General features: G+C 42.1%; 1 protein-coding gene across 2 annotated transcripts in view; it reads left to right on the forward strand.

Moving 5' to 3' along the window:
- Positions 1-799: 799 nt before the first annotated feature.
- Positions 800-12,358, forward strand: part of TESK2 (testis associated actin remodelling kinase 2) — an 86,617-nt gene continuing 75,058 nt past the window's right edge. The window contains exons 1-3 of one of the 2 annotated variants that reach the window (XM_063343602.1): positions 800-1,019; positions 8,245-8,391; positions 8,923-9,226. In XM_063343602.1, the coding sequence (XP_063199672.1) occupies positions 9,005-9,226 (222 nt within the window). In that variant the 5' untranslated portion in view covers positions 800-1,019; positions 8,245-8,391; positions 8,923-9,004. The remainder of the gene's footprint in view (positions 1,020-8,244; positions 8,392-8,922; positions 9,227-12,358) is intronic. The other variant, XM_063343601.1, reaches the window with a different exon arrangement.

A 12,358-nucleotide genomic window follows, 5' to 3' on the forward strand; every position in this document is an offset into this window, starting at 1 on the left:
AGGGGGACGGGTACCCAGGGGCAATTACAGCAGAGATGCCGCCACGCAGCCCAATTACTGTCACTTTAAAGCTGGGTATTGCTGGAAGGCCCGACCCGGCGCAGGCCCGAGGTGCGCAGCAAGGCCCCGCGGGGGTCGCCCCTCTCCGACAGGACGGGGGTTCTGCGCTTCCCGGGCGGACAGTCCGTTACCGGGACAGTCCGTCACCCCCCACCCTCCTCCCCCCGCCTCAGCGCTGCGGGACCCCGGGCTCGCCTCAGCGGCTCGACCGGCCGCTAGCACGGCACCGGCGCGCGGCCTGCCGGGACTCACTGCCCTCCGCAATGCCCGTTCCTCTGACAGCTTCACGCCCCCCGCTGCCTATAAACACACGGGGATTGGCTCTGCCGCCCGTCCGTCACCGCGCGCACCGCGCCGCTACTGGCTAACTCTCTTATTTATAGCCCGCCTTCAAAGGCTCCACCAGTGAAAGCGAGGCGCCCCTAGCAACGCCCCTCTCTCACTCCTGCCACTGGCTCCCGCTCGCGTCTCGGGAGTTGTTGTCGCTCGCATGGTTGGTCAAGCCGCCTGCCTCTCAAGTGACTTCTGGCCAATTAGAAAGGAATACTCACGTGGACTACCTGCGAATCCCTCCGCCTGGTTTTCCTTTCTCCATTGGTCGATGGCCGCCGTTCATCCAGCCCCGCCCGGCGCTGATTGGCTGCTAGGGAGGGGCGGTTCCTGGCTGGGTGCCGCCCCTGCTCTGTGGGCGGCTCGGCGGCGGCGCTCGCTGGGGAGCGCGGACGCGTGAGGAGGAGGAGGCGGGGGCGGTGGAAGGAGGAGGTGGAGGAGGAGCCGCGGCGCTCGCGGCCCCGGGTCCCGCAGCTGGGCTCACTCCTCACATGGGGCCCCCTCGCTTGCCGCAGCGGTGGGGCAGACCCTCGCCGGGCTGCTGAGCGGCCGGGGGGGTTGGCCGCGGGTGGGGTATGCGGCCATGAGAGCCCGCGCCGCCCGCAGGCCCTGCTGGCGCCGCCGCTCAGGTAACGGCCGGCGCGCGGGGAGCGGGCGGGGGGTGTCCGGCGAGGGGACGGTCTCTACGTGTGGAGGCGGTGAGGGAGGAAGGGGGCCGCTCCGAGGAAGGGCACCCAGCCCTATAGCGGAGGGGGGGGTCCCCGCCGTCCCGCCTCCCGCCAAGGCGGTGAGGTGAGGGATGCGTTTGGGTGAGCAGGTGTAAGCGTTCGCCCCGGGCCGTGAGGTGAGGCGGGGGTGGGGAGTGGGTGCTGCAGGACGCCCGAGCACCCGCTTGGGCGGATGGAAGCCGGCTTCCGAAACCCTGATCTGGGGGCAAGGGTCTGTCCGAACCCGGCCGTGGGATCTTTGCCCAGCCGCGTGGGGATTACCTTGAAAATGGTGGCTTTGCCAAGCGGTGTGAAAGCTGGGCTCGGGTTTTGCTATTTTAAGTGCTACCCCGTAGGAATAGGTGAATCATGTTTTAATGACAGGCTCGGCTGCTCAGGTGTATGTGCGTGTGTGTTTGCTCTGCAGCCTTCGGGTGAGAGGAGCTGTGTGAGTGCAGGTGATCACTCGTAATGTTGCGTTCCTTTGACGGTGGGAGCTGTATTTGCTTTAAGTACGGGGGACTTTCTACCTATTCTGACAGGTGGTACCTTGATAGTTGAAAGCTAAAATTTCAAGAGTGCTGAATTGAATCTTATTTAAGTTTACCCGTTTCTGTTTGTCCCCCTAAAAAATACTTACAGGTAATATTTCTGCTTATTTATGAGAAACCTGTATGTCTCGAGTGAAATGACTATTCTTTTATTTTAGTGGGGATCAGAGTTCTAGCATACTTTATTGTCTGCAAAATCAACAGACTTACAGTTCTATGGAGTTAATTAGGCAGTGGAATTTACAACCTAAGATAAGTTTTTTTATGAGAAACTCTGATATGCCCAGTGGACTAACCATAAACCTTTCCATTTAGTCATCATCTTTGGAAATTATTGTTGCGTACCATATCCTGATAGGCCAATAAAAGTGTCATTTTCTGACTCTTGCAGAAGTGTACTGTACAGCTGTAGACGGGGCTGTGTAGTTCCATTGTCTGTTTTGGTTTGTCTTCATGTAAAACTTGCATGCAAAACATGAGCAGCTTGAACTGAAGGCAAAGGGGTGTGTTCCCTGTACCTGGTGTAAAGTGCGTGCTCCCCTATGTTTTTTACTTGGAATTCGTTTTGTGCTGTATCATTAGGATGAACAGCTGGCAGTGGGAGCAGAGCAGGAAATAGGGACAGAGCAGTCCTTGCTTCTGTGCTTAATGTTTTTGTAACCGTGGAAGGAGAAAGTTGGTCCAGGTGAGGTGTTCTGGTGGTATAGGCCTCCTGTAACCTAGTCGAACCCTCTGATTCTATATGTTTGCTTTTGCCATTGTAATTCTTTATGCAAATGATTTCACAAATCCATGAAAGAAATGCAGGGTTAAAGGAGGAGACTGTTGCTTCTGTGTCTGCTGTAGAAAAGAATGAAGCTTGTGGTTCACTTGCATCATAGGTTCCCTTTCTGCATTCTTCCTGTAGCTGAGAACCGTGCATTTGCACAATGACAAAGTTTTTGTTGTATTCTTGCAGCCTGGCACAAAAATAAGTGCTTTTCTAGGCAAGATGAAAAAATGGTCAATGTTCATAGGTTATTTTTTTTTAAAGCCCTCTTCCTGATTGTTAGTTCCCTAAAATATTCGTTTGAGGTTGTGTATTTATCAGTAAGTACATCTAATAGTTGGCAACTCTATCACACTGGCTGCATCTGTTATCTGTTGCCACGTCCTCTTTCTGACTTAGATAGGAAGCTTCTTTTCATATGGTCCTGTTACTTTTTCTTAAGTTAAACATGTTTCTGGTAGTGGCTAAGCCACTTTTTTATATGATTGTCCCATTGATTGTACTGGAAAGCTGTAGCAGCTCTTGCAACCAGGACTTGAATTAGTTGAGATAACTTTGCTTTTGAAGGCTGACTTTGTGCGCTCCAGGTCTGCCGCTCACAAACTGAGAGTTACATGTTTCCCCTTGGTATCCAGGGTGCTTCAGATTGAGATGTAAATACCAGCAGACTCCAGTGTCTCCAATACCTTAACAACAATAGGTTTGGGAAGCCCTGTTCTCGCTTCAAAAATTCATAAATAAATTAGTCAAGACCGTGTTACTGTTCTGCTTCTGCAGCCGGTACCTGAAGTAAACGTGGTACTGACTGTTTAACCGTAACATGAAACCACTAGCATGGACTGGTGTTTCAGCTGTATTTTAAGAGTAGATTACAGAATGTGTTTTAAATATTTGTGGAGATGATACTTTCAGCTGGAAAATAGAAATATGGACTGCCTGGTGTGATGACGTATAAACGTAAGATTGTGTCCAAGAGAGGTCAGTCGGGTATGAAATTCCATCTGCTTACTTTATCTTCATCCTTCTTTCAAGCATTCCTATTCTCTTTTCTTGCCTTTGCAGTGGTGGATTGTCTCACTGGCTGCATCGAAACAACGGAAAGTTGTTTCCTGTCTCCTGTGAACCCTCCCCAGTTCTAATAGAGCTGTCAGCCCTTGGTCATAAACCTGGTGGAGAGGCTGAGCGGGAAATTCCTTGATTATTGAGATGTCACAGTACCTGCTGGTATTGGAAGGCTTTGATTCCCTTTGTTTTTCTCAAGAGCTAAGCAAATGTTAGCCTGCTGACACCTGGAAGGCATGAACTGCTTCTTGGTGTCTTTACTGAGCTCTGTTTTGTTAGGCAAACTTAATATATTAAAATTATCCATTTGAAGCAGCAGCTGTGTGTTGTACATGATCTACTTGAGTGATTATTTAACTCTAACGATGCTCTAACTAGGCTGGAGTCTGTCTGCACTGTGGATTGGAGTGACTAAAACCCGGCTAGGAAAGGAATGGATTTTTGCAAGGTCCTTCTGTTTATTTTTGTATTGAAATTGGACCCTAGAAACTGTTGGCGATTATACTATGGGCATAAGGATCAAGTGGTTTTCTGTTTGTTTGTGGGTTTTTAATATTCCTCCCCCCAGTTATGTTTGCCTTCTAAACATGTGCCAGAATTTATGTCTACGCTTGATGCAAATATTTTTTAAACCTACAACCTTGGCCCTGAAGCCTGAGCTCTGCAGTAAGTTAATGGCTGGTCTCTCTTACTGTTTTCAAACTTGGCTGCAGTCACAAAATAAATGAACTGTTTGTTTCAGCTTAGCCTCTTGTGGAGGTTTGTTTGCATTATAAAACCACGATGCAGTTTAGCAGACTTCCAGTTTCTGGAGTGGTGTAGTAGGGCTAACGCATGGCTCTTCTGAGGAATGTCAGCCCTACTTGTGTGAAGCTTATACTGTGACAGTACTGGCTAGAACTAGGAATTATCCCCTACAAGGGAGATTAAACTGAAGCAAAATGTTACTTAAATGAAAACAGAAAATGTTGGGATTTTCACGTTTGAGTGCAACGTCGTAACTAAGACTATAAACTCAACCATAAGACTTACCCTGTAAAAGTAGTCAAAAGGACAAAAAGACTTTAGTTTCAGAATGAGCTGGGCCAAACATAGTGCAAGCTCTGTTACTAGACTGTAAATAAATATTTGATACTGTCTTTCTCCCAAAGAAAGTTATGGACAAACCAAGTAACTTTCCTCTGTTAGGAAAGTGTATGAGAGCAGTTGAGAACAAAATTGTGGAATGCCTTGTTCTCTTTACCTGCTTAGTTTGATTTCTTGTGTTTCATTCCCAAACTTTTTTTTTTCCTGTCTAGGCTTATGACCACAAAGTCAATTCAGTCAGATTTTGTTCTTTACATACCTTTGAAGCTTTTCTGAAATTTGCACATTACTGCAGTGAATTCTTTTTCCCTTCCCCGCCCCCCCAAGTTATTATTTTGTTGAGTGACACTTGCCAGCATAATTCCTTCATGTTTTTGTAGTGTTGGGTTTTGAAGCTACATCAGACTATGAGTTTAAACAGTTAACTCCTGGCAAATGACTTATGTCAAAGCTTTGGCATCTTGTTCTTCAGAAAACCTTTTCAAATTAATAACATGCATCCACCAGATTTATTGCTTTCCAGGCTGAATGCCTAGCGACAGTCTTCTGTGTCTAAAAATGGTTGTTGTTGTTAAGGCCATCTTTTAGGAAATTGTGAGTTTGACATTTGAGTGCACATATGCACATATTTATAAAGATACAGGGGACAAAAAGTCTTAGTAATGAATTGAAATGTTTTTGGAAGGACCTGAGGCATTGGAGGCATGCTGCTAAAGTTGAGAAGCCTTACCCATTTTTATATCTGTGAAGTATAAAATGTTAAGTACTGGCTAATATATGTCACCTGTTAGTTTTACATTGATGTGTGGGGTATAACTGGGTGTGCTATTATGGGATTTCCATCTTTAAATATTTGTGGGCTTAGGCATTGGTTTCCAAAGCCAAACCTCTAATTAACCAAATAAATGCTGATAATATTTGTATTTAGACTCATTTCTGCAGTTCAAAAATCAATGCATTCATGCAGTGGAGAAACTGATCTTAATATAATATTAACTTGGCTAATTTTTTGTTTCTTCAAGTTTTTTTTTTTAAACCAAGAAATTGAGATGTGGTAGGGCATGAAACATACTGAAATTGTGCTTTTTAGTGTTGTAATAAATGTATGAGTAGGGCAGGTATGCATTTTGAGATACGTATTTCTAAAAGGTTTTTATCTTAGCAGAGTGGAGTGTGTTTTTTTTCTTGTGTAAGGATGTCAGAAAAAGAGCTCTGAAGCTGAGAATTTATTGGGAAATGTTTTTTAGAGTGTTTAGAGTCTTTTTTTTCACTAGCTGTTGAGCACAACTTAATAGTTTTTAAGCTGAACTTTAATATGAAAAAAAAAATACCCAACAACTTTTTAGTTGGTTGCAGGATTTGCAGGATAGTCTTGGATTCTGTTCAGTGCACTTTAATTAACCATACAAGGTAGTAAATTAAAGTACCTCAGACTGACTTGACAGTCAATTAAACCTTGGTTGATTTCATTGAGAATGTGATCATTAGTGTAATTGGCCAAAATGACAGGAGGCCCACTTGGAAATGTGCCCACTTGAGATTTTCCTCCAATTCTGTATATGCAATCCTGGGCAGAATACTAGACAAATGGAGCTCTATCCTAATAATTTCCAAGGATTTCATGTAGCTGTCTGGAAAGAAGGCAAACTCTAGCAGGCAAAAATGAACGAATGGGTTACTTGGGAGTCCAGATGGCAAAACCTTTTGGGGTTTATGTTGTGTGAAGTGCTTTGAATCTCTTCTTTCATTGTGGGATTTGTGTAGAGTTTTGCAAAGTTCACCATGTGATTTCAATCAAAAGGATGTGTATGTGTGAGGGTGATTTTTTTTTTTGTTGTTGTTGTTAAATAGATTGAGAGACTTCGAGAGCTGATCTTTTGTTAATGGTATCTGGATACTTAAGACAGGGTTAGGCTTTTCCTTCGGTTTAAGGTAGCCTACCTAACTTGGTGTCTTCCTCCAGTTAAGACAACAGCAGTCTTCCCTGTTTTGTTTTTGCATAGATCTTGCTTTGCCTGAGAACTTAAAGCAACTTGTAAATCAGGACTATAAGTTTATTTGCTGGGCTGCAGTGCAGATGTGTTGTTTCACTAGATTTAGCAGGGGTGCCTACAAGCTTCAGGGTCCACTTCATATGGTGTTACTGTGATACTGGAGTGGCAGACCGTGCATTTCTGGGGCAAACGCTTACTACCTACCTTGGAAAGTGTCTAGTGTGTGTGGGTACTACTCTGATGCAAATAAGTTCTAAGAAATTGTTTCTTCAATTACAGTGGGTTTTCTGGTTAGTCTCCAAAGATACTTGGATCTCCTATTCCAGAAAATGAATTGTTAACACCATGGTTTCCTGTCTATCCTTCTTCCATAGACAGTTCTTTCTTTATGTCCTTGAAAAGTAACCAAGTGCTAGTTTGTCCCTTTCAGATCAAAAGGAATTATTTAAGTATGCCTTGAAAATTCCTGGGCATCTTCTCTATAGCTGAGGAGGTTCTCTGGGCTATTTTTCTCCGCTGGGGAGATATAACAGGCTTTATCTTCCCATGGTGCTTCTGTACCGTTTCCAGACCCTCAAGGCTCATGGAGCAAGAATATGAGGTCAGAAATTGGATCCTGATCTTCTGTGTGGCAGTCAGCCACGCCATAACGCTAGACTATGTAGTACTATCAACTGAAAAGTGCAGTAAGCTCACGTGTGTGGGCGTCTGCCTATGAAATTCTGTATGAATACCATGATGTGGGATTTGATAGAGATTAAATTTTCTTAATCAGGCCCTGGTAAGACTCTCTTATGTCCACCTCTGCCCAACTCACATTTAGAGAGCTAAGCGTTAAGATGTTTGAAATAAACACCCTTGAAAAATATGGTGGTGGTGTTTTGTTTTGGTTTTTTTTTTCCCCCCTCTTTTTTGGAGAGGAGAACCTCAGATTAATTCCATGCAGTTCAACAGAGCTTACTTCTGAAGCCAGGGAAGGACTATGTGTTTTTCTGACGTATTGGCACCGAGCATCTCTGAAAGATACACTGCATACAAAACATGGGTTAGCAGCACTGCTGTATATTCAGAGGACAGCTGGTGTGCTTCTGTTTTTGAGATGCTCTTCAAATTTAGTGTATTGTTCAGGTTCTGTACATCTGTGTCAATAGAAGTATAATTGCCTGGCCTGCTCCCTGCTTCATGATTATTTTGTCCACCTTTTTTTTCTTAATGTTATTGTTTCCTTCCCCTCCCTCCATTTTTTCATTCACCCTCAGGAAAAAAAAAAAGAGAAATCTATCCTCTTTGTGACTGCTCACTTTGTTCAAGTTTTGTAGGGGCTCGCCAAATTGCTGTAAATGAACAGTTAAGTGTGGAAAAGATGAATAACCTCCTGAGTCTAAGGCTTAAAGAAAAAAAAAAAATAGGCCACCTGTCAGGTTTGCTAGTCCAAGCTGAATTTGATGGGCTCCAGAGTCATCCTGATTACTTCATCATCCTCTTAAAAATAATAAAAAAAATTCCCTTACTGTTATTTCTCCCTCCTCTCTTTTTTTTTTCTTATTTTTCTTTTGTTCTACTTGGCAAATGTAGCTTATTTCCTGTGTTTTCAGTTGAACTGAAATTAATATAGCTTTATAAGTGTGTTTGTGGGGAGAATTGTTCTGGCAGTTTCTTACAAGAATACTTTGTTTTTGTACCAGGATTGTTGATGTTTTTATAAATTTTGGGGCTAGATCTTCAGTGGATATAAGCTTGTGTTCTTACCAGTTAAGGAATCGGTCTTGGAACACTCATAGGTGGAAGCTTACAAACAAAGGTTTTGGTGCTCCAGCTACTGTTATTCCCAGGTAATGATTTTCCTTATGTCAACTGAAAGTTGATCCGTTCTTTTAAAGTTACGGATCCTTTGTTCAGTCCCTAATGAGAAATGGTTTCTTGCAATAGCGGTAGATTGGTCACCAACTGTTACTGAAGTAGACTAGAACATTACATTTTGTGGGTTTCCTCCTGCTTAGTTGCTTGCTTTAGCAACCAGAACTTAAGTAAAAAAGAAAGGGGGGGGGGAATGAAAGTTGTTACTAGTTAAATTTTGAGTTCCAAACCTATTCATCTTGAAATAGCCAGAGCATAGGTTATGTGCATGAATCTAAAGGAAAAGTTCAATAGATCGTCTGTCTTTACTGATGATGCTGCGTGGTTGGTTGTGGTGGTTTTGTTTTGTTTTGTTTTTTTCCCCTCTGTGTTTTTGTGCCTCTACTTGGATCTCTTCTGCTTTTTTTTTCCCTTAATCCCTTAAACTGGTGTAAACTGCGTTGGAGTTCTAGCAAACTTATTAGATATGTTTACAATAACGGTAATCTCAATTTCTTGTATTGTAGGCTCCAACAAGAGTAGAGAAGACAGCAAATTACCTAAGATGTGAGAAGTCCTCCCTTATCAAAATAAAACCTTGTTTTCAAAATGGACCGAAGTAAGCGGAATTCAATAGCAGGATTTCCACCACGCTTGGAGCGCGCTGAAGACTTTGATGGTGGCGCTGGAGGAGAAGGGACTGTCTCCCAGATAGGAAGAGTTTGTACATCTTCCTACAGAGCCCTGATAAGTGCCTTTTCCAGACTGACTCGTCTTGATGACTTCACATGTGAGAAAATCGGCTCTGGTTTCTTCTCTGAGGTGTTCAAGGTGTGTGTTTAGTTCGTTCTTGTCTTTGTGTTGATTGCTTCGTGTTTGGTGCTGAGAAAGTATGAGAGTATCAGCAGAAGTGCTTTTCACTGAAGTCAACTGTTAGTTCTTGTATTTGCTTTATTCAGGATGTGAGTGATGAAGAACTTGCAGGTCTCAAATGTTTCCTCTGACACTCTTCCAGCTGTTTTTTTATTATTTGTAATTTTTTGAGGGAGTTTCAGAGGCATTTTGGAAGGAACAGCAAAAGCTAAAAAAATTTGGTTATTTTTGTCTCTGCCGTGTATTTTTGCATTCATGTAGTGTGTTAAACACCAATGGCTATTGGTTCCCTTATATGTAAGTGTGAATGTCTTTAATTTATCTAGTTTAGTTTTGTGGGGTTGTACTCATTCCTTCAATAGTCTTTGCCTCCCAACGCTAGATGCATGTGTTAGGAGATTTACAGGTGATTACTGAATTTGAAACTACAAAATTTATTGCACTGAAGTTACTATACAATTAGGTGGTCTTCTGTTTCCTTTGCTGCCTGTTATGCCATGCCTTTAACTCAAATAATCAGAGATTGGTTTGAAGTAAATAGTATGAATGAGAAAATCTGATGTTGTCAATGACTTGCTACTGTGAATCTGGGAAGTGGATAATATCTTTGTAAAGCAATTTGTGAAACCATACAGACAACCCCAGTTTTATAGTGATGGTGATATTTCTGCTGTTCTGACTGTTTTTATAAGGATTATTGAATAGGACATTGAGTTGACTTCCAGGTTTTCAGGCATTGCAAAAATAATTTGTTTCATTTGTCCTAGTTCCTGACGAAGTCACCCTCCAAACTATTTCCATTTCAGTGAAATGCCAGAGAACTTTATCTCACAGTATATTATGTCCATTCCATGACACCTCATGTGGTCTTTTCTTTAAGAAGTTAAGCCAAAAAATCTCTTATCCAGCTTTATTGCTGTGAATAGATATGTGAATTAGACAATGAAAATTATTTTTATGTTGCTTTAATACACAAAAGCATTAATTATGTAAAGGCAAGTCACTCCACACAAGTTTTTCTGTTTAGCTAGATGTATAAAATTTAATTTCCACTAACACAAGTTTTTAATTCTTTCAAATGGGTGGACATGAAGAATTCTATTTGGGGTGTGTAGGAGACTTGGTACAGGTCAGGTTTTTATAAAGCCAGCTTGTATACCAATTGAAAAGAAGATTTTGGTTTTTTGTTTGTTTTTTCTTTTTATTTTCCTGTTTGGAAAACTTTCCGTAGTGCATTTTGTAGCAAATGTCTTTGTATCCAGACATTTCTTCATGTGAAATGAACTGATTTATAAAGTTCTGTGTGCCACCGGAACTCATCTTTACAGCTTTTATGGCGAAGCTGCTGTGAATTGTATAAGGATACCAATAGACTTGGGTCATCTTTAAGTAACTGAGGAATAACAGACCTTGGTTTGTGTGAATTTCAGAATTCGTGTTTTGGAGTAGTTTTGTCTTAGCGTTGTCTTAGTATTGCTGATTAGAGCTTGCATCTTGCCCTATTCTGCAAATTCAGGATTTAGCCCTCTTTAATACTTGGATTTTCCAGTGCTTAGGTTATGAATTTATCATATAGTGGTATTACATATTTATGTTGGAACTTCAAAAAGTTTTGTAGTTGAGTAGCTACATACTTTGTGAACAGACTTACTAGGTGACATAGCTATAATATTTTACCATGATTGGTGAGGAACATCACAGAGAAGAGCCCTGAGGGAAGGTGCTTGCATATCGAGCAGAAAGGTATGGTATTGTGATTGCTGAGGAAACAAAAGTAGGTGGGGGAAAAAAGTGGCTAAAAGTAAAGGCAGTTTTCCAGCATGCATATAGTAATTGATTTATTACGACTATCTTATTTTAAGAGGGCACTTGGTTTAATCAGGTACTGGCATACAGAGGTAAACAGCTGTTGGAGAACTTATGTTGATTGAGAGAAATCCCTGATGCTCAATTTGCCTTCCTGTGCATAAATAAGTCTGCTAACTCTTTAAAAACCTTCCCCTGCCATTCCCCCTTTCAGTAAGCTAAACTAGACATCACATGGTGTCAGTCTGCAATCAGTGGCACTACTCTGAGACCAATGGTAGGTAGAGTATCTAGTGTCTGTTTTCCCAGAAACAACCACAGACCTCCTGCCGGGAGACAATGAGTGATAAAGTCTTTTCTTTCACATCAGTTTCAAACAAGGTCTCGCTTCAGTTTTGGCACAAAGGGGTGAGAATGCATTACGACCTTATCTTAGATGCAGTTCCATGCTCATTTAAGCAGGTTTCTGTTCTGCTAGTTTATCAGCCTGACCACCTCTGTCATTAATCCTACTGTGCTGATCATCAGATTTCATGCAAGAACCTTGATGTGCTTCCAGGAAGGAGAGCCTCACGGTTTGACACAGTTAAAGTTCAGTCTGATCTGCGGGCTCACAGCTAAATGATTGAACTTGAGAAAAATACAGGATAGTTGTAGACTTACTGTGTAAGTAACTTCAAAAGAGCAATGAAGCCTTCCCTTTAAATTAGCAGAGGTGTCTCCAAAACTCCCATGTCACCAGAGACTTTTCAATTATATACTTTTCTGTTGTTTTGTGAGTGTCATACATTAGGTTCACTCAAGTGTTCTAGCGAAGAACACTTGGACTGTTTTGATGGTTTGAGATTTTTGTTTTGCTATGTAACTGACAATTGTTTTCAGTGATTTCTTCCACTCCATCCTTTTCTGTGGAAACTTCTTTTTAAATATAGTCTCTCACGGTGGGTAGATGTTGCCTTCTCTTAATTTGGGAATAGGAGTACATTACAACTTAGATGTATATATTAATGGTCGTATGTGCTATGAACGATCTTTTAGCATTTCTAGTGCACCTCTATTCGTACACAAATTAAACTTTGGTTTTTATTCAGCATAAAGTATTAAACTAGCATTTTGATTTTGTTAGCCATCACTATAACAATTCAAATTCATGTTCGCCTGCATACTGAGTGTTAGAGCAGCTACTTCAGAAAAACTGAACTTTGTCCAACTATTAGAAATCTAGTTTGAAGCAGCTGACTGACTAGTGCCTATTCTAATTTTCAACGGCAAGTGCAGCACACT

This window comes from Chroicocephalus ridibundus, chromosome 8 (genome assembly GCF_963924245.1).
Source record: "Chroicocephalus ridibundus chromosome 8, bChrRid1.1, whole genome shotgun sequence".
Taxonomy (NCBI): domain Eukaryota; kingdom Metazoa; phylum Chordata; class Aves; order Charadriiformes; family Laridae; genus Chroicocephalus; species Chroicocephalus ridibundus.